The 22,576-nt window shown below is 46.7% G+C and overlaps 3 protein-coding genes across 3 annotated transcripts in view; all 3 read left to right on the top strand.

Moving 5' to 3' along the window:
- LOC309805359 (uncharacterized protein) overlaps positions 1–22,576 on the top strand; it is a gene marked incomplete at its 3' end in the record, with an annotated part of 180,299 nt that overhangs the window by 143,226 nt on the left and 14,497 nt on the right. The gene's annotated exons all lie outside the window — the stretch shown is intronic.
- On the top strand, positions 14,336–17,259 carry PCDHGC4 (protocadherin gamma subfamily C, 4; the record flags this gene model as incomplete). Its single annotated transcript, XM_082622284.1, has 1 exon — positions 14,336–17,259. Exon 1 carries the CDS (start codon positions 14,662–14,664, stop codon positions 17,257–17,259), a length of 2,598 nt encoding a protein of 865 aa, XP_082478410.1. The 5' UTR covers positions 14,336–14,661.
- PCDHGC5 (protocadherin gamma subfamily C, 5) lies at positions 18,562–21,214 on the top strand (the record flags this gene model as incomplete). Its single annotated transcript, XM_082622285.1, is given in 2 exon segments — positions 18,562–21,156; positions 21,159–21,214. Coding segments are annotated over 2 exon segments (2,526 nt in total). The 5' UTR covers positions 18,562–18,686.

Genomic DNA, 22,576 nt, shown 5'->3' with positions numbered 1-22,576 from the left:
TTTATTTTTATGTAACCAAATGAATCAGTCCTTTTCTATATTGCACTTAGGTTTTGAGTCATAGTTAGAAAGCCTTGTCCCACACTCAGGTTGTAGAAAAATCCATTAGTTTTCTTCTAGTACTTGTATGGGATTTTGGTTTGTACATTTAGATCCCTGATCTATATGGACTTTATTCTTGTGTGTGCTGAGGTATGGAACTAATTTTATCTTTTTTTTCTTTTTTTTCTAAGTGGCTATCCAGTTGTCCCAGTACTGTTTATTAAAAACTTCATCCTTGTCTCGGTGATTTGAGATTGCATCTATATCATGTACTAAACTTCTATATTGCCAGAAGGTTTTAAAGATCAGAAAGTCACACTTCTTTCTCACTCAAAGTTATCATTATATATTGAAGTCAATTATTTCGTTTAGAAATATAACTCAGCCGTACAAGGCTACCTGTTTCAAAAAATTGATAATAATTTAGGTAACAATATAATAGCATGCTGGGGAAAAATTAAACAAATTTCATCTCTCTAAGGAGACTTAAGGTGTCTTGGGATATTTTCATATGGACAAATTTAGCAATTTTTTGCAGGTAGTTTCCTGGCATATTTAAGCTTTGTGGTATAATAAACAGTAATAGTACTGATGTGATCAAGACTAGAAGAGATTATCACTCAAATGGAAGGGAGAAGTAAACCTCTTTTTTTTTTTTTTTTTGCTTAAACTTTGACCTCTAAATCACTGATTGTAGTTCCAAAATATTTTAATGAAATAATTTCTTATTCTTAAGGTTCATAGATCATCTTTTCAAATCAAAGTATGCAAAATATTTTCTCACATAAATAAACTTCAGATGAACTTCACGGAAATATTAAGGCTAAACCATTCAGCTTCCACCAAATCCTTGAATATCCCACCTGTCTGAATTGTGGTACATGTTGATCTATTGATTATCTGTTTTTATATAATTTCTCCTTAAATTATCCCTTAATTTGACCTTAGGATGTTCCTCAAATTGGCAAATTAGATTGAATTCAAAGATTACTAGATGATATTTAGGCTTTTAAGGGATAATACATATGTTTTTCCTTGAATTCATTAATTTAATAGTATCATGAATAAGATTTTCTGATATTATTAATCCTCTTGGAATAAATGATATTAGATAATTACCTAATATTTAAAAAATAATATTAGGCAATACTTATGGAGAGCTTCTCTGTGCCAGGCAAGGCCATTTTCATGGGCATGTGAACTGTGCAGTCATACTGGTTCCCAACCTTAGAAGGGCCCTGCATTTGGTTTAATGCTCTGCTGTCATCATCTTGAAATTGTAGTAATTTTTTAACAGGGAGCCCCCTGTTTTCATTTTGTGCTTGTCCCACAAATTATGTAGCCAGTCCTGGTACCAAGCACTGTGTTTAGCAAGGAGAGTATATAATTTAATATATATTTTTGAAAGATTCTTCAGGTTTCCACATGTGAAATGGAGTTTAGGGAAAGCAAAAGAGGAAGTAAGAAGACCAGAGAGGAAGCTGACAGTATTTAAGGTGACTTTGTCTCAGGTGGTAGCGGTAGAGGGGAAAGTAATTGATAGATTCAAAGTATATTTTGGAGGTAGTAAGCATTGACATGACTGGTAATGAATTAAATGTTGGAATGTAGAAAAAGATGTTAAGGATGACCTGGGAATTTTTGACTAGACTAGAAGTGCCCATTATTAGATGCGGACATTGGAGACAGAACATTTTTGAGGGTGTGGTTAAGAGTTGGGTGTGACATTATGCTAAGTGAAAGAAGCCAGATACAAAAGGCTATGCATTTAAAAAATTGTTTTTAATTGAAGTATAGTTGATTTACAGTGTGGCAGCACAGTGACTCAGTTGCACACATATACATTCTTTTTTTTTTTTTTTTTTTTTTTGCGGTACGTGGGCCTCTCACCGTTGTGGCCTCTCCCACCACGGAGCACAGACTCCGGACACGCAGGTTCAGCGGCCATGGCTCACGGGCCCAGCCGCTCCGCAGCACGTGGGATCTTCCCGGACCGGGGCACGAACTGTGTCCCCTGCATCGGCAGGCGGACTCTCAACCACTGCGCCACCAGGGAAGCCCTATACATTCTTTTTTATATTCTTTTCCACTATGGTTTATCCCAGGAGATTGGGTATAGTTCCCTGTGCTGTACAATAGAACCTTGTTGTTTATCCATTCTATATGTAGTATTTTGCATCAACCAACCCCAAACTCGCAGTCCATCCCTCTCTCTCTCCCTACCCCTTGGCAACCACAAGTCTGTTCTCTATGTCTATGAGTCTGCTTCTGTTTTGTAGATAAGTTCATTTGTGCCATTTTTTAGATTCCACATATAAGGGATATCATATGGTGTTTGTCTTTCTCTTTCTAACTTAGTTTGATAATCTCTAGTTGCATCCATGTTGCTGCAAATGGCATTATTCTGTTCTTTTTTATACTGTGTAATATTCCATTGTATATATGTACCACATCTTCTTTATCCATTCATCTGTCAATGGACATTTAGGTTGTTTCCATGTCTTGACTATTGTGAATAGTGCTGCTATGAATATAGGAAGGCATGTATCTTTTTTTTTTTTATATAGCAAAGTTGGGGTGTTTACTTAGGGACAAATGACTGTGAAGCTTTTATTTATTTGGTAGTTGGTTTGCGTGGGTTTTTTTTTTTTTGCAGTTTATTAATTAATTAATTTATTTTTGCTGTGTTGGGTCTTCGTTTCTGTGCGAGGGCTTCCTCTAGTTGCGGCAAGCGGGGGCCACTCTTCATCGCGGTGTGCGGGCTTCTCACTATCACGGCCTCTCTTGTTGCGGAGCACAGACTCCAGATGTGCAGGCTCAGTGGTTGTGGCTCACGGGCCTAGTTGCTCCGCGGCATGTGGGATCCTCCCAGACCAGGGCTCGAACCCATGTCCCATGCATTAGCAGGCAGATTCTCAACCACTTCGCAACCAGGGAAGCCCATGTATCTTTTTTGAATTATAGTTTTGTACAGATATACGCCCAGGATTGGGATTGCTGGATCATATGGTAATTCTATTTTTAGTTTTCTGAGGAACCTCCAAACTGTTTTCCATAGTGGCTGCACTAACTTACATTCCCACCGACAGTTTAGGAGGGTTCCCTTTTCTCCACACCCTCTCTAGCATGCGTTATTTGTAGACTTTTAAATGATGGCCATTCTGACCGGTGTGAGGTGGTACCTCATTTGCAGCTTTGATTTGCATTTCTCTAATAATTAGTGATGTTGAGCATCCAAAAGGCTATGCATTTTATAATTCCCTTTTTTGTGAAATTTCTAGAAAAGGGAAAACTATATAGAAAATCGATCAGGGGCTACCTGAAGCTGGGGGTGAGAGCAAGGATTGACTGCAGACAGGCATGAAGGATTTTGGGGGTTGATGGGAGTATTCTAAAATTGGATTGTGGTATTGGTTGTGTAAATGTATAAAATTGCTAAAAATCATTGATTGTCCAAGTGAGCTGTATGGTAAGTACAAAGCTGTTCAAAGATTAAAATAAAGGATTGAGATACTGGTGATTATGTCAAGGAGTACTATTATTATTCCCATTTTATAGTTAAAGAAAATAAAAGTTAAAAATAAAAGCTTCATGGTTACATAGCTACTAAGTAGAATGTCCAGTATTGGAACTCAAGTCTTTTTGACACTAAGGCCTCACTGTTGAACACTATAATAGATTCACTTTCTATTTTAAAATTGTTTGCTGCATCTTGTTGATCTAAGGCTCTCTTGGAATTATAAAACAGAGAGGAAAGAAGATAAGAGACTGGAAAATTCCATTGATCCTGTACACTGGTACTTCCATTTCCCCTGGATATAGGTGACAGCAAGTTTTATGTCCAGTGTGAGTTATATTACCACACCTTGCTTGGCTCTTTGGCAAACTATGTTTTCTCTTTCAAATCTTTAGGTTAAGAAATAGTTTCACTAGCGCCACTGGTAGCTTAAAAGACGGACTGTATCTTCCAAAAATGCTTTCTCCTAGGGACAATGGATACACGCTAATATATATAGTCCTTACTGCACTTAATGATTACTATGCCATTAGCATAAAGATTGCTATATTAATAAGCCTTAAGTATGGGGAGATGTTGGTCAAAGGGTACAAATTTTCAGTTATAAAAATGAATGAGTTCTGGAATCCGATGTACAACGTGGTGACTATAGTTAACAATATTGTAGTGTAACTTGAAATTTGTTAAGAGAGTAGGTCTTAAATGTTCTTACCACACACCTTAAAAAATGGTAACTAGGTGAGGTGATGGATGTGTTAACTATATTGTGTTGATCATCTCACAATATATACATATATTAAATCATCATGTTGTACACCTTAATTTATATAATTTTGTTTGTCAATCAAACTTCCATAAAGCTGGGAAAAATTAAGCATCAAGTGCCTACTGTGCTAGTCACTGAGGAGGCAAGTGATAATCAAAACAGGCATGGTCTCTGCCTTCTTGCAGCTTTATTTTTTTAGTGGGAGAGGCAGGCACTATGCTTAAACAAAATATAATTATAAAATTTTAAATTGTGCTAGGTTCAATAAAGGAAAATATAAGGTTCTCTGTGGGAGCATAACAAAGGATCCTGGTTTTAAGTGGGGCCTAAGGAAGACCTCTGTTAGGAAACAACATTTAAACTGAGAACTGAAAGATTTGTAGAAATAAGCAAAAGCAAAGGGAAGGAAGGGAAAGAAGCTTTCCTAGGAGAAAAAAGCATGAAGAGCTTGGTTGACTGACCACACTGAAAGCAGTGTAATAAAATATTGAGAGAAGGGGAAGGCTTGAGAACTTGGATACTATGCAAAGGATTTGGTATTTTATTTCAAGAGTAGTGAGTGAGATGCTGCTGAGAAGTTTTGAGCTGGAGAATATTCTGATTCAATTAAAATTTTAAGATCACTCTTGCTACTGTAAACAATGGATCCAAGGAGGGTTCTGCTGGCTTATGAAGAGGTCTTAGGAAAACTATGGGCCTTATTGTTAAAGGGAAAACTACTTCAGCTTTTAAAAGCTAGTTTTTGAAAACCAGAATGTCAATTAAGTGATGGTGAATAGGGAAAAAATGATTGATAAATTGGTATGTCTGAAAAACCTACTAGATCAGTGCTTCTCAAACTTTAATGTACATTTAAATCACCCTGGCTTTTTGTTAAAATGCAAATTCTGATTCAGTAGGTCTGGAGTGGGGCATTTCTGCATTCCTAACAGCTCCCAGGTGATGCCCATGCCATTGGTCCTTGGCTCACACTTTGAGTAGCAAGTGGCTGGGCTACTATATATGTTCTAAATTCTATATTCTAATCTTCTAACACCTATCAGCCTTCTTGGTGGTATGGACAATTGTCAAATTTGAGTATTTAAAACTGGAGGTTTTAAGAGAGAAAGTATTGAGGACATAGGTCAAATATGGCTTTTCATCTCTTCAATAAATATCCTATATATACTTACTTCCTATATACCTATCTAACCTCTCTGCCTACCACCCTTCCTCAAGGTTCAGTTAAAATTCAGAAAGGACTATATGCAACCAAAGTGGTGTCCAAGATAAGCGTACAGAAATAGTATGAGGTTCTTTACATCTAGTATCTAATGGGGTGATGTGCATCATTAATTAAGACTTACTATGTGCCAGGATTTTATCTGCCTTATTCATTTAATAAGACAGGAACTCAGGAACCCTTAGAGGGTAGTTTCTTGTCTAAGGATGTACAACTCAATTCTAACTTATATCATAGCTGCCTCTCTTATTCATTATCCTAATCATTACTATTTTGTTTGACTACAATCCTAAATGCAGAAAACTTCAGGCTCTTTATTCTGTGGCTAAAGGCTTTGTATTTCTGACATCCCAATCATTTTATAAAGGTCCCAGGTGGTAAATAAAACCTGGTCTTTTTTCTTTTTCTTTTATGTTTTTTTTGGGGGGGAGGGGAGTGAAGAGGGGGTATTATCTTTTATTAGCAATGCAACGTCTCTTTGTGGTATGCCATATGATCTTGAGAAGCAAATTGATCAAGTAAAGGGAAACTTTAGAGATGCTCTCTGATTGAGGTTATGCTTTGTTGGGACAAACAGAATAGAAAAATTTCACATTGCTCCCTGGTTGTTAAGAAATAAGAACTAAGCAACAACATCCAATTTAAAAAGAAATCTGAATTGTACTTTTAAATTTCGTAAAACAAAGTTAAACCAAACAGCTGGTAGCTCCTGTAGATTTTCTCTACTGAGGAAGTGACCCACAGTTCTACAGTTTCATTTGGTAAAGATATAACTGAAATTATCAACACCTCCACAGAAATACTAAATGCCTCGCCACAATATGGTCCAGCTAGGTAAGTTTTACCTAGTCCTCCGACAAACCAGATAACGTTGTGTCGTTTTCGGTTTGGTTTGAACCCCCTTCTTGGGATTAAAGTCAGCGGTTGAAGTGTTTAATAGGCCTTAGTTCGGCTTGAAGACTCGCAGAAAGGCCATCTCCATCACCCTGCAGTTAGCTTTACAGCTAAGGTGGGTTTCCGATGCGCGGATACTGCCAAGGAGCTCTGGCTGTAAACTCTGGAAGGAAGCCAAAGGAAAGAAGTTCCTGGCGCTAGCGCTGGTCCCGCAAAGAGAGCCGGGCGCTGGCGCATTTTTCGTGCAGTTATTGGCTGGAACTCTGCGTGCCGCTGTCGGCCAATGAAGAAGCTGGAGATCTGGCCCCGGCCCGTCCCCTCTTGGCGCCGCGGGATGAGGCAGAGACTGAATAGCCGGCGAGCAAATCACGGCATCCAGAAAGCCATGTCCGACTCGGAGCCCAGCGCCCGAGCGTTAACCCGCTGAAAGTTTCTCAGGGAAGAAGCCGGGCCGATCTGGACCCCGCTAAGAGGAACTGCCTTTGAGTGAGATGGTCCCAGAGGCCTGGAGAAGTGGACTGGTAAGCACTGGGAGAGTGGTGGGAGTTTTGCTTCTTCTTGGTGCCTTGCATAAGGCTTCCGCCGCCGTCATTCGCTATGAGATCCTGGAGGAAAGAGAGAAGGGTTTCGCGGTGGGAAACGTGGTTAGGGACCTTGGCTTGGATCTCGGCAGCCTGTCAGCCCGCAGGCTCCGGGTGGTGTCCGGAGCTAGCCGAAGGTTCTTTGAGGTGAACTGGGAGACGGGAGAGATGTTCGTGAACGACCGCCTGGATCGAGAGGAGCTATGTGGGACGCTGCCCTCCTGCACCATAACTCTGGAGTTGGTAGTGGAGAGGCCGCTAGAGCTGTTCAGCGCGGAAGTGGTGATCCAGGATATCAACGACAACAATCCCTCTTTTCCTACCCGGGAAATGAAATTGGAGATTAGCGAGGCTGTGGCGCCGGGGACGCGCTTTCCGCTCGAGAGCGCGCACGATCCAGATGTGGGAAGCAACTCTTTACAAACCTATGAACTGAGCCGAAATGAGTACTTTGCGCTTCGCGTGCAGACGCGGGAAGACAGCACCAAGTACGCGGAGCTGGTGCTGGAGCGCGCCCTGGATCGGGAGCGAGAACCAGATCTCCAGCTGGTGCTGACAGCGTTGGACGGAGGAACTCCGGCTCGCTTGGCCAGCCTTCCTATTCGAATCGTCGTGCTGGACGCGAATGACAATGCGCCCACCTTCAACCAGTCCTTGTACCGGGCGCGCGTCCTGGAGGATGCACCCCCCGGCACTCGCGTTGTGCAAGTCCATGCAACGGATCTGGATGAAGGCCCCAACGGCGAAATCATTTACTCCTTCGGCAGCCACAACCGCGCTGGCGTGCGGGAACTATTCTCCTTAGACCTTGTAACTGGGGTGCTGACAGTCAAGGGTCGACTGGACTTCGAAGACGCCAAACTCCATGAGATTTACATACAGGCCAAAGACAAGGGCGCCAATCCTGAGGGAGCACACTGTAAAGTTTTGGTAGAGGTTGTGGATGTAAATGACAATGCCCCAGAGATCACAGTCACCTCCGTGTACAGCCCAGTCCCTGAGGATGCACCCCTAGGAACTGTCATTGCTTTGCTCAGTGTTACCGATTTGGATGCTGGGGAGAACGGGCTGGTGACTTGCGAGGTTCCACCAGGTCTCCCTTTTAGCCTTACATCTTCCCTCAAGAATTACTTTACTTTGAAAACCAGCGCAGCCCTGGATCGGGAGACTGTGCCAGAATACAACCTCAGCATCACGGCTCGAGACGCGGGAACCCCTTCCCTCTCAGCCCTCACGACAGTGCAGGTGCAAGTGTCCGACATCAACGACAACCCTCCACAATCTTCCCAGTCTTCCTACGATGTTTACGTTGAGGAAAATAACCTCCCCGGTGTTCCAATACTAAACCTAAGTGTCTGGGACCCTGACGCCCCGCAGAATGCTCGCCTTTCCTTCTTTCTCTTGGAGCAAGGAGCTGAAATAGGGCTAGTGGGTCGCTACTTCACGATAAATCGTGACAGTGGCGTCGTATCATCCGTAGTGCCCCTGGACCATGAGGATCGGCGGGCGTTCGAATTAACAGCTCATATCAGCGATGGGGGCACTCCTGTCCTGTCCACCAACATCAGCGTGAACATATTTGTCACTGATCGCAATGACAATGCCCCCCAGGTCCTATACCCCCGGCCTGGCCAGAGCTCGGTGGAGATGCTGCCTCGAGGTACCTCCGCAGGCCACGTGGTCACGCGTGTGGTAGGCTGGGACCCGGATGCAGGGCACAACGCCTGGCTCTCCTACAGCCTCTTGGGAGCCCCCAACCAGAGCCTTTTTGCTGTGGGACTTCACACGGGTCAAGTCAGCACTGCCCGCCCAGTCCAGGATACAGATTCGCCCAGGCAGACTCTCACGGTCTTGATCAAAGACAATGGGGAGCCATCGCTATCCACCACCGCGACCCTGACTGTGTCAGTAATCGAGGAATCTCCTGAAGCCCGAGCTGAGTTCCCCTCCGGCTCTGCCCCCAGGGAGCAGAATAAAAATCTCACCTTTTATCTACTTCTCTCTTTAATCCTGGTCTCAGTGGGGTTTGCAGTCACAGTGTTGGGAGTGATCGTATTCAAAGTTTACAAATGGAAGCAGTCCAGGGACCTATACCGAGCGCCCGTGAGCTCCCTGTACCGAACACCAGGGCCTTCTCTGCACGCGGACGCCGTGCGGGGAGGCCTGATGCCTCCACACCTTTACCATCAGGTGTACCTCACCACTGACTCGAGACGCAGCGACCCACTGCTGAAGAAACCAGGTGCCGCCAGCCCACTGGCCAGCCGCCAGAACACTCTGCGGAGCCTCGATCCAGTGTTCTATAGGCAAGTGCTGGGTGCAGAGAGCTCCCCTCCCGGACAGGTAAGGGTTAGCAAGTCATCCTGGAATGATATTAATGCTTTTTGATTCCTGCCTCAGTTTCAGGAAAGTATGTAGCCGCCTTTATTTTCAGTGATCAAGATGTTTTCCTAATGATGCATCCACATTTTCACTTGGCCTTTCCCAGATCAAACGTCATGCCTTTGGGGGAGGGGATGGCCTGGCTAGAGTGTGGTTTGTGGTCCCACACAGTGTGGAGTTAATTGACTCATCTGTGGACACAATTCACACCCTCAGTACTCACTTGCCATAGCAACTAACCAATCCTGCTAAAGGGCCATTAAGCTATAACTCACCATCTCAGCACTCAAGAGCTTAGCTTGGTGTCATTTGCATTGAGTACAAGCTGATGAATACCTCTAACCAGTGGCAGCTGCTAGGAATATAAAAACTACCTCATCTGTCCATCTTTCAAATGATTGCCACATCTGCATTAAAGCTAATGGTTTGCTGATAATTTTCCTTTGACTACACAGATCCTGTACCTCATTCTCAGATGACTTTCTATGAAAGAAATAAAATTCTAGGGTCCTTTAAATTTTGTTTCAAGCACAGTGCTGGAAATTAGGTGGACATTACTCACAAAAAATTTTATGTTATGATAGTGATACATGTGCATTATAGAAAATTTGGAAAATATGTAAAAGTATAAGAAAAAAATTAAAACAAATTATATTCTCCAAATCCAAAGGTAACCACCATTCATTATCAAAGTAAAAGTAATCATTTATTTTGAAGATAAATCCAGACAATCCAGAAGAACATAAAGTACAAAATGAAAGTTCTTCTCGCCCAAAGTGTTGTTTCCTATCCTTTCATCATTTGTCTTGGGTATACACATAGTGTGAAAGGTAGGTAAATTCATATCCTGAGAAAAAGATAAAGCTTTCATTTATTCAGAATGGTGTGCAGGTCTTTGTTTTGGAGTGAAATTAAACACTTCCATTTGTGGGAGAACAACTGTTACTTTGTTACTAATAAGTGTGTTATTGCTATCAAGCCTTGGGTTTGGCAGTTAGACACTTACCATCTATGAGTCCATGGCCAAGTTAATCTCTTTTCTAGACCCTTTTTCATATGCAAAAAGGGAGTAACAAAGGTTTTATAACATTAGTGCATGATATAATATACGCACAGTGCCTAGTGTATCAAAGGTGTTAAAAAATTCTTAGCTATGACTAATATTTTTTATTAGTTCTTAACCCACTCCAAATCTTAATTAAACACACTTTAGAAATGAACAAACCTGGAGACAGTCAAAGATGACAAAGTAGAGGCATAGATGGAAAGGCTAAGGAAGGATGAAAGCCAGAGAGAAGCAGCTGCTGCTTTTCTGGTCAGACTGGAAAACAACTGGCATTTTCCCATGGACAATGTTCTCAAACTTGGTTGCACACCAGAATTACCTAGGGACCTTTTAAAAATTCTGAAGCCCAGGCCACATCCCAGATGGATTAAAGCATAATCTCTTGAGATGGGACACAGGCATCAGTATTTTTTGAAGGTCCCCAAGTGATCTCAATGTGAAGACGAATTTACAAAGCATTGCCCTAGGACCTGCCAGTCTATCAGTTAGCATGTTTTTGAAGCAAAGTGTTATTCTGGTGTTCACAGAACCAGCAGCCAGCCTTACTGGGCCAAACCGAACTTTAAAAAATTCTGTGATGTTATTTCCCAACCTTAAAATATTATATAGAATAGCTCTAGGAGAGCATTGTAAGGAAGACATAAGATATTCAGTCATCTGAAGAAAAAATCTTCCTCAATGACTGGCACCTGGGCAACTATTTCTTTAAAAATCTAGAGCTAAGGCAATGGGTATGGGGTTTCTTTGGGGAATGAAAATTTTTTTCTATAACTATACTATGGTGATGATTGCATCATTTTAGTATATGTGAATATACTAAAAACCATTGAATTGTACATTTTAAAGTGATGATCAATCATGGTGTAATGGATGAATTATATATAATAATATATAGTTATTTATATATAAATAATTATATATTATTTATATAGCTCAATAAAGGTGTTTTAAAAATCTAGAGAGGGGAGAATCACATGCCTGGCATAAAAAGGTCAAGTCTAGGATGTGTAGGATTTAGGCTGTATGATCTTCCAGTTCTAGTAATATAGATTGTATGCCTGTTTGTTTTGCTGTGAACTTGCAAATAAAAGGGATTGAGACCTATAAGAGGTCTAGTTCTTTGATATTAAAGGCATCAGTAAAGGACCAGTTTATGGTTACAGGGATGACAAACTGGTAGAAAAATGATTTAAGATGTTATAGGAAGAGGGGCTTCCCTGGTGGCACAGTGGTTAAGAATCCACCTGCCAGTGCAGGGGACACAAGTTCAAGCACTGGTCCAGGAAGATCCCACATGCCATGGATCAGCTAAGCCCGTGAGCCACAACTACTGAGCCTGCGCTCTAGAGCCCACGTGCCACAACTGCCAAAGCCGGTGTGCCTAGAGCCTATGCTCTGCAACAAGAGAAGCCACTGCAATGAGAAGCCCGCACACTACAATGAAGAGTAGCCCCCGCTCGCTGCAACTAGAGAAAGCCCGTGCGCAGCAATGAAGACCCAACACAGCCAAAAATAAAATAAATAAAAAATAAATACATAAAAAAAAAGATGTTATAGAAAGAGGCTTTATTTCTTTCTAGAAAGACCAGAGGTGGCAGTGGGGAGATCCTAGTACTGCAGTTACTAGTTGAGCTTTACACAAGTCTCCTAACCTTTCTGATCTTCAGTGTTCTCATCTATAAAATCTTCCAAAATTGTGTAAGAGTGAAAAGTAATGCATATAAAATGTATACTCAATATAAAATACTCATATAAAGTACAAGTATTCAGAAGATATTTGTTGAACTAATAATTAGTGATATTATCATTTCACCATTTATTGAACATCCCTATGTACCAGACACTTTAAAAGAGAAAAAGACACAGTCCCTGCCGCTATGGTATGCAGGGTACTGTAGGAGACAGACACGCACACACATACACAAAAACGATAATGGGGATCTGTATAATACAAGAAGCAATGGGAGCAAAGGAAAAGAAACACCTAAGCCTGGGGAAATCAGGGAGACTTCATAGAGGTGATGATGCTTGATCTGAGAACAAAAGGTTGAGTAGTAGTTTGTCAAATAATAAAGGGGAAAAGGGGGTAGAGAGGGACTTGCAGGAGATTCCATGCAGAAGGATTATGATTTTTCATTATTGCTGAACCTTAAAGTGTGTTTGTAAAACAATCTTTGCAGGAGATAAAGTGAAGCAATTAGGCAGGAGTTAAATCTTGAGTTACCTTTATGCCATGCCAAGGAGTTTTTATTTTATTCTATATCCATGATGGTCATTGCAGAATTTTGAACTGACATAAATGTGATGTCATCAGAGTTTTTTGTTTGTTTTGGAGAGATTATTCTGGCAGCCACAAATGAAATGGATTGGGGATATTGGGACTGTAGACAAAAAAAAAATGAGAAGGCTCTTATAGTATTTGAGAAGATTGATAAATGCTTGAACCAGCACAGTGACAGTATAGATGGAAGTAACTATAGTGAAATTATCAGCACTCATTCATTGACATGATAAAGGGAATGGGGGAGAGGAATGAGTCAAGGATGACCCTCCTTACTCCTCTCCATTGTGACTGACCCAGCTTGGGTGGCTAATGGTGTCATTTCACTGAGATAGTGAATCCTGGCATAACCACCTGATAGGTCAGATTGATTGACATCTCCGTCACTCCCATGGGAGGAGGGTTAGGCGTTTGGGAGTAAAAGAACCCAGAAAGCAGATACCTCCCTCTGAGACCAGAGTGTTGGTTGCTGGCCTCACCATCAAAAGATTATTCTTGAGGATCAAGGGCTTGGGAAAACACCTGGGGAGGATAACCTCAGGTTTGGCCACTGGTTTTGGTAGCCTAGGTGAGGATTCAGACGAATTACAAAAATCTCATGTCCAAATCAGGCTGGATTTTTCTCTTTGTGCTCTGGTGTGTTTGAGACTTGAACTACAGTTTGCAGGTAACTACAGTGTGAATTGAACGATATTTCTGCCTTTGTGCAAGGTGGTAGCCAGGCTCCAGGGAGGGTCTGGATCAGGGTGGGGGTGGGGTGAGATCGAGTCTCCCTTGCCAGAAGGCCCCCTAGGGCTAAGTGAAAAACTTGGTCTTTTGAAACAGTCACTGTTGGTAATTAACAACATATCAAGCATACAGTGGTGTCAAATAAAGGAGATTTGTAGGCACTGTGCTTTTGGTAGCAGATCTCAATCATTCAAGGAAGCTATTAAATCTGTGAACATTAGCATTCTGCCAGGAAGTGAGATGTAGTCCTTAGCGTCTCCCAGACAAACTGATTCTTTACTGATTTGGAACCTCTCTCTCTCCTGGCTTCCTCGCCCCTCCTTCACCTCCTTCCATACTGTCCTTGAAATCGATGAATGGCAATTTAGTATACCACCAGTGGGTATCTGAATAAGAGAGGTTTGATTTCTGCTGCGCCTTCTGTTACAACAAAAATGTGTACTGCATAAATTTAATAGGCTACCTTAATGTGTAAGCCTTTTCTGCAAAGAGGAGGATATATTTCTGAATAATCTGCAGAGGGGCAGAGTTTTTAGTACAGGGCAGTGCTTCTAAGTAGCTGTTGCTCTAATACAATCAGACTGAGGCAGAAGCTACTCATTTAGAATATTGGTGGGTGACAACATTGGCTTGAACAAAGTGACCATTCTCAAATGGCTACTCACTCTCTGGGCTGCAGGTTGCTAGGGCTCAGGCTGTCGCTGTTTTCCCCACCGAAAAGGGGCGGGGTGTTGTGGGCTGGGAATTGGTGTGTGAGGGAAAAACAAAAAAACAAAAACGTGTATGTTGTCTGCCTCTCCATAGAGGTAATAACCCGTGGGGGAAAAATGCTGTTGAACAGCAGGAAGGCAAAAAGATAGGTGGGTTGTTTTTTGTTTTTTGTTTTTTCTTTCCTTTTTCCAATGCTGCGACGCATTTACCCTGCTGCTATTGGGACGTTCTCTGCTTAGCCTATTGGCTGAGCCCAGGAGCCTCTGTCTGCCAATCGGGTGGAGGAAGGCAGACAAATCTACCCCGCCACCAGCAAAAAAAACGGCGCGTAACCCTTGCGGCGCCGGCCCAGCCGCGCCAGAGCTGGCACGGGGAAAGGGAGATAGGTGTCTCCAGCTGCTGTGGCCGTTCGGGGCGGGTCGGCTTCTTCGGCTTCTCAGGACCAGATAGAGAGCTAGTGGGTGGCAGCAATGCTCCGCAAGGTGAGAAACTGGGTAGAAATCTGCCGGGGGACTACCCTTTTGTTCCTTTTTTGCCACCTGGGTTACGTTTGTGGGCAGATCCGATACCCGGTCCCAGAGGAGTCACAGGAAGGGACTTTTGTAGGGAATGTCGCCCAAGATTTCCTGTTGGATACAGAGAGCTTAGCAGCTCGCAGGCTGCAGGTCGCTGGAGAGGTGAACCAAAGACACTTCCGTGTGGATTTGGACAGCGGTGCTCTGCTCATCAAGAATCCAATCGATCGAGAGGCACTGTGTGGGCTCAGTGCCAGCTGCATCGTGCCCCTGGAGTTTGTAACAGAAGGGCCTTTGGAAATGTACCGAGCAGAGGTAGAAATCGTGGATGTGAATGATCACGCCCCCCGATTTCCTCGGCAGCAGCTGGACTTGGAAATTGGGGAAGCAGCTCCTCCAGGACAGCGTTTCCCCTTGGAAAAGGCTCAGGATGCAGATGTGGGAAGCAACTCCATCAGCAGCTATAGACTAAGCTCCAATGAACACTTTGCACTGGATGTCAAGAAGCGCAGCGACGGCAGCCTGGTCCCAGAGCTGCTCCTGGAGAAGCCTTTGGATCGGGAAAAGCAATCAGACTACCGCCTAGTGCTGACTGCTGTGGATGGAGGGAACCCCCCGAGATCTGGCACAGCGGAGCTCCGGGTGTCAGTGCTGGACGTGAATGACAACGCCCCAGCCTTCCAGCAATCCAGCTACAGGATTAGCGTTTTGGAGAGCGCGCCAGCCGGCATGCTGCTCATCCAGCTCAATGCCTCTGACCCAGACCTGGGTCCCAGCGGTAACGTCACCTTTTCTTTCAGTGGTCACACCCCTGATCGTGTGAGAAATCTCTTTAGCCTGCACCCCACTAATGGAAAGCTTACTCTTCAGGGGCCCCTAGACTTTGAGAGTGAGAATTACTATGAATTTGATGTTCGGGCTCGAGATGGGGGTTCTCCAGCCATGGAGCAACATTGCAGCCTTCGGGTGGATCTCCTGGATGTAAATGACAATGCCCCCCACATCACAGTGACCTCAGAGCTTGGGACTCTCCCTGAGAGCGCAGAACCTGGCACCGTGGTGGCGCTCATCAGTGTGCAGGACCCCGACTCAGGTTCAAATGGAGATGTGAGCCTCCGTATTCCAGACCATTTGCCCTTTGCCCTCAAGTCCGCCTTCAGGAACCAGTTCTCCCTGGTGACTGCTGGGCCCTTGGACCGAGAGGCCAAATCCAGCTATGATATCATGGTCACTGCTTCTGATGCTGGGAGCCCTCCTCTGAGTACCCACAGGACCATTTTCCTCAATATTTCAGATGTGAATGATAACCCACCCTCTTTCTTTCAGAGGTCACATGAAGTATTTGTTCCAGAGAACAATCGCCCAGGGGACCTGCTTTGCTCCCTTGCAGCCTCTGATCCAGACTCTGGCTTGAATGCACTTATCTCCTACTCTCTCTTAGAGCCCAGGAATCGAGATGTGTCAGCTTCCTCCTTCATCTCTCTGAACCCCCAGACGGGAGCTGTTCATGCTACTCGATCCTTTGACTATGAGCAAACACAGACACTGCAATTTGAGGTGCAGGCCCGGGATCGGGGCAACCCACCCCTTAGTAGCACCGTAACAGTTCGTCTATTTGTACTGGACCTCAATGACAATGCACCAGCTGTGCTCCGCCCTAGAGCCCGACCTGGTTCCTTATGTCCACAAGCACTGCCTCCATCAGTTGGTGCTGGACACCTAGTTACAAAGGTGACTGCTGTGGACTTGGATTCAGGTTACAATGCTTGGGTTTCATATCAGCTCTTGGAGGCCCCAGATCCCAGCCTGTTTGCAGTCTCCCGCTATGCTGGGGAGGTGCGGACGGCCGTTCCCATCCCAGCTGATCTCCCGCCGCAGAAGCTGGTCATTGTGGTAAAGGATAGTGGTAGTCCACCACTCTCTACCTCCGTTACTCTCCTGGTGTCCTTGGAAGAAGACACTCATCCAGTTGTCCCTGATCTTCGAGAATCTTCAGCTCCAAGGGAAGGAGAATCCCACTTGACCCTGTACTTGGCTGTATCTCTAGTGGCAATTTGCTTTGTCTCCTTTGGCTCATTCGTGGCACTAATCTCGAAGTGCCTGCGTGGGGCTGCCTGTGGAGTGACCTGCTTTCCTGCTGGCACCTGTGCCTGTCTCACCCGATCTCGAAGGAGAGAGGGGCTTCCTCCTTCCAATGGGATCCTCCGAATCCAGCTAGGGTCAGATGATCCTATCAAGTTTGTTGATGTGGGTGGCCACTCTCATGGCTGTACACCCTTGGCTTCTGCACCCACTCGGAGCGATAGCTTCATGATGGTGAAGTCACCCAGTGCACCTGTGGCAGGGGAACCTGTTCGCCCAAGTTGCCCACCCTCTGATCTTCTCTATGGGCTAGAGGTGAGACCTTTGCAGGCTCAGCCAATGCTTGAGGGTTATTCTGAGGCAGGCATGTGGCTGGGCCATGTCCCAGAGAGTACTGGTCTCTCTGTAAGAGCCTGTAGTGATGTCACCACTTCTGTGAGTGGTAACTATGTGGTAGATGCTATGCTTTAGAAGTGTTTTGTGACTTAACCAGGGAGTTTTCACAGATTAGTACTTGAGGTGGGTTATGCCCTTATCTGAGAGTAAGAATTGAAAGTAAGTGATCAAGAGCCAGGGTATTGTGGAAACACACTACTGGAATGTGGATCATATGGAAGGCTCTTGTGCACAAGGTGCGCCTAAACCCATGTGGCTGCTTTCTCTACTCTTCCTGAATGAGGGGGCCAGGGTCTGGAACACCTTAAGTCTAGGTTAAGGGGAGCTAATGTCTTTGCCCCACAGTATCATCTACTCCCTAATCTGCGGTGAAAGGGACTCTCTGCTTGAAACATAGCAGAGAGCAAAAAGAAGAAAGAGCCAAGGGAGTAGAGAGGCGTCAAGGTGGAAGCAGGGATCTTTTTGTCCAGGTCTTCAGGACTCCCAGTCAAGTCCCCACTGGGATTTGAGCTAGATTCAGTAGATTGGGACAGGGAAACATTACCTCTTTGGGAGGAAAAGGCAATAAGTGAAATCACTAAATATCAAAACCTGTTTTACTGCTGAGGAATTCATAGAGACAGCCACTATGGGAGTCTTTAAGTAGTTTCTTCTGAATTGATGAAACCATAAAGCCTAGAGGCCATGCGTAGACTCTAGTCACCTTCCTTGGGTGACCTGGATCAATCCTAGAAATGTTCCCCCTACCACAAGCTGTGATGCCCATTCTATAGCTAAAGTCTGGGATCTCAGAAAAATTGAATCCTTATAGCCATCAGCTGACACTGAGATTCCTCAAAGTACTGCTGGAGAGTCCGAGCAAGACTCTAAAGGGTCCTAACAAATCTTTTCTCTCACCTTGGCAGTGTTTGGTAGGATGGGGTAGGGAGGGGATAACACATGGGCTTTGCCTCCCTGAGAAGGACAAAATTTTGTTGGTTCAAGCAAAGTAGTGGGAGCTTCTGAAGTCATGCAGGAAGTTGCTGGGACAGAACACTGAGAAGTTTTGTACCACTTTGTCTTCCCTGTTGAGCACCATCTGAGGTACCAAGGGGGCTGAATCAACCTGCAGCATGAAATGAGTGGGGAGGCAGGAGGCTTCTGTGACACAGATTTGCAGCGCCTGTTCCTAAGGTTTCCAGGACTGAGGAGACTTGATAATTGGTTGGGAGCACAGACTTTTGGGCCAATCAGACTCAGAGCCAAGGTGGGGGATCTGCTCTTCCTGCCCGCCTCTCCTCCCCCAGCTCCCCAGCTCCACTCAGATTGGATTCCCCTCCCCCCCAACCCACCCCCGCCATTTGGTGACTAAGAAGAACTGCTGCAGGCAGGCAAACCTCGGAGCAGTTTTTTAAGAGGCTGGAAGGAGACATAAGAGATTTCAGCTGCTACATTCCAAGCCCTGGGTCTGCATTCGAGACAGGACAGCACAGAGTCTGTGTCCAGGAAGGGACTTCTGGGTCATGGGGCCCAAGACACCCCCGCAGCTCGCTGGGAAATGGCAAGTGCTGTGCATGTTGTCCTTGTGCTCCTGGGGCTGGGTATCTGGGCAGCTTCGTTACTCAGTGGTGGAGGAGTCTGAGCCAGGGACGCTGGTGGGGAACGTTGCTCAGGATCTAGGCTTAAAGCTGACAGATCTGTTGAGCCGCCGGCTGCGGTTGGGCTCTGAGGAGAGTGGGCATTATTTTTCCCTGAGCTTGATGAGTGGTGCTCTGGCAGTGAATCAGAAAATTGACCGAGAGAGCCTGTGTGGAGCCAGCACCAGCTGCCTGCTGCCACTACAGGTGGTGACCGAACACCCGCTGGAACTAATCCGTGTAGAGGTAGAAATCCTGGATCTCAATGACAACTCTCCTAGCTTTGCCACCCCTGAGCGAGAGATACGCATCTCAGAATCAGCTGCACTTGGGGCACTGTTCCCACTGGATAGTGCCCAGGATCCAGACGTGGGTGCCAATACCGTGAGCTTCTATACTCTGAGCCCCAGTAGCCACTTCTCTCTGAATGTGAAGACCCTAAAAGATGGGAAGCTGTTCCCAGAGCTGGTGCTAGAGCAGCAGCTGGACCGTGAAGCCCAGGCAAGACATCAGCTGGTGCTCACTGCTGTGGATGGGGGTATCCCACCCCGCTCAGGGACCACCCTTATCTCCATCACTGTGCTGGACATCAATGATAATGCTCCAACCTTCCAGTCCTCAGTTCTACGTGTGGGACTCCCAGAGAATGCACCCGTGGGTACACTGCTGCTCCTCCTCAATGCCACTGATCCAGATGAAGGCACCAATGGCCAACTAGACTATTCTTTTGGAGACCATACATCTGAGGCGGTGCGGAATCTCTTTGGCCTAGACCCTAGCAGTGGGGCAATCCATGTGTTGGGTCCCATAGACTTTGAGGAATCAAGTTTCTATGAAATTCATGCAAGAGCCCGTGACCAAGGACAGCCAGCCATGGAAGGCCACTGTGTGATTCAAGTGGATGTGGGGGATGCAAATGACAACGCCCCAGAGGTACTATTGGCCTCTTTGGTCAACCCTGTCCCGGAGAGCACACCAGTGGGCATAGTAGTGGGATTATTTAATGTGCGGGACCGAGACTCAGGGAGAAATGGTGAAGTGAGCCTTGATATCTCTTCGGGCCTGCCATTTCAGATTAAGCCTTCTGAGAACCACTACTCACTGCTAACCAGCCAGCCTTTGGATCGTGAGGACACATCCCACTATATCATTGAGCTGCTGGCCCGCGATGCGGGCTCACCTCCCTTGCACGCCCATCTCACCGTCAGGCTCAACATTTCAGATGTAAACGACAATGCACCCTACTTCACCCAGCAGCTCTACACTGCTTACATCCCAGAAAACCGGCCTCCAGGCTCTCTTCTCTGCACCGTGGCTGCCTCTGATCCAGACATTGGGGATAATGCTCGCCTCACCTACTCCATTGTAGGGAATCAGATTCAGGGAGCCCCAGCCTCCTCCTTTGTGTATGTCAACCCTGAAGATGGGCGGGTCTTTGCCCAGCGTACTTTCGACTACGAATTGCTGCAGATGCTGCAGATTGTGGTGGGCGTTCGAGACTCTGGCTCTCCCCCATTGCATGCCAACACAACTCTCCATGTGTTTGTCCTGGACCAGAATGATAATGCCCCAGCCGTGCTGCACCCCAGACCAGGCCGGGATCTCTCAGTCCCCCAGCGTCTCCCTCGCTCTGCCCCTCCTGGCTCCTTCGTCACCAAGGTGACAGCCGTAGATGCTGATGCAGGCCACAATGCCTGGCTCTCCTATTCACTGTTGCCACAGTCCACAGCCCCAGGACTGTTCCTGGTGTCTGCACACACTGGTGAGGTGCGAACAGCCCGGGCCTTACTGGAGGATGACCCTGACACCCAGCAGGTGGTGGTCCTGGTGAGGGACAATGGTGACCCTTCACTCTCCTCTACAGCCACAGTGCTTCTGATTCTGGAGGATAAGGACCCTGAGGAAATGCCCAAATCCAGCGACTTCCTCACACACCCTCCTGAGCATTCAGACCTTACGCTTTATCTCATTGTGGCTCTTGTGGCCGTCAGTCTCTTATCCTTAGTCACCTTCACCTTTCTGTCAGCTAAGTGCCTTCGGGGGCACGCAGACGGGGATGGGGGTGGGGGTGAGTGCTGTGGGCGCCAGGACTCGCCCTCCCGGGAGTTCTATAAGCAGTCCGGCCCCAACCTACAGGTGAGCTCAGACGGCACACTCAAGTACATGGAGGTGACGCTGCGGCCCACAGACTCGCACAGCCATTGCTACAGGACGTGCTTTTCACCAGCCTCGGACGGCAGTGACTTCACTTTTCTAAGGCCCCTCAGCGTCCAGCAGCCCTCAGCTCTGGCACAGGAGCCTGACACCTTCCGGTCCCGCTCTAACACGCTGCGGGAGCGGAGCCAGGTGAGGGGCTCGGCGCGACCCCTGGGGGCGGCAGTGGAGAAGCCGCCCAGCCACATCAGGGACTTTGAACTTGGCATCCGCTCCTCTGGTGTGGGCTCGGCCCGAATGTCGGGACTGTTTGGACGGATTGTGTGAAACCAGAGATGTGGCCGAGGCAGGGATGGGGCTCTGAGCCCGGGGAGGTGATGGTGATTGTGGTTGAGGGGGAGAGAGGAAAGGACCGACCCCACATTCAGAAAAGCCTGGGGTCTGGCGATCATTCTGGCGATTTCCGCCAGGTCCGGGGTCCGGGTGGAGGCGGTCACAGATCCACGCCTGCAGCCAGCCTCCGAGGCTCCGGTGCGGGCACGCTCCACTGGGCCTGAGGTTTCTTCTTAGGTTTCTGCCCACTCCCTTGATCTGTGACTTCGCTGTTATTCACAACCCTCTTTATTCCTACATCAAACCAAAGCGTCTGTGGACAGAGCAGAAGCGCGCCCGCAGGGCCCGCACGAGCCACGCACCGCGCACGGGCTCGCCACGCCTCACCCGCGCACGCACACGCCCCCTCGCACTTGGCTTTCCACGTACACCGCCTTTTACTGCCAGCCGCTCGCTGCCAGGTGCACTGGCTGTTCCGGCCCGCTCACAGCTTCCCTCCCACCCTGCTGCTCGCCTCAGAGGTACTGACTGAGCGCGCCTAGGTTGTGGCCGTCCCGGCCCCTGATGACTCTGGAGCCTCCTCCCGCCCCCGCCCGGACCTGGACCGGTCGCCTCCTGGCGAGCCAGAGTCGCCCGCAGTGTAGCCACTCTGGGCGCTCTAGGCGCGGGGCGGGCGGGACTCTATGACCCGCGGGCTGGCGGATCACGCCGGGCCCGGGGCTCAGAGAGGCCGGAGGTGCCTCTGGACCAGAATCCTAGCTCGGGTCGCCCAGGCTGCCCAGTAGCCCAAGGGGCGGCGGGGTCCGGCCTGGGACGAGCGAACAGGCCTCTATAGGACAGGCAGCCTGGGCCCTCTGTGGCACCACCGACCTGTCTTCTGGTGGGAAGTGGGACCCTGGAACACCTGGGCTCTGGACGCTAAGACATAGGCTTTTGGCTCCGTCGTCACCACATGTGCCCAGCGATCTAGGATCAGGGCTTTGGGAGTGACCAAATTATCTGACACTCTGGCAAGTCTTTCTTTCCCTGGTTGTTGGAAAGCCATGGCCTCTGCCAGAAGCCAGCAGGGTGCTTGCATACATGGGGAAACTATAATGGTAAAAAGCACACATTTCTGTAACGTCAGGAGCTTTTATTCAAAATATATCCGTACCCCATCCTGCCCCTCGGATCAGAATTATAGTTTGGAACAACACCCCCATGTGATTCTGATAGCTAATTGAGAGAGCCTTACTACAACTTCCTCTTAGAGAGCCACAACGTCTCCTTTGCTCTTCCCCACACTTGTT

Source organism: Mesoplodon mirus, assembly GCF_964341445.2.
Source record: "Mesoplodon mirus genome assembly, chromosome: 5".
NCBI lineage: Eukaryota > Metazoa > Chordata > Mammalia > Artiodactyla > Ziphiidae > Mesoplodon > Mesoplodon mirus.
The sequence above is the reverse complement of the archived record's forward strand: the minus strand, read 5'-3'. Positions and strand labels throughout refer to the sequence as shown.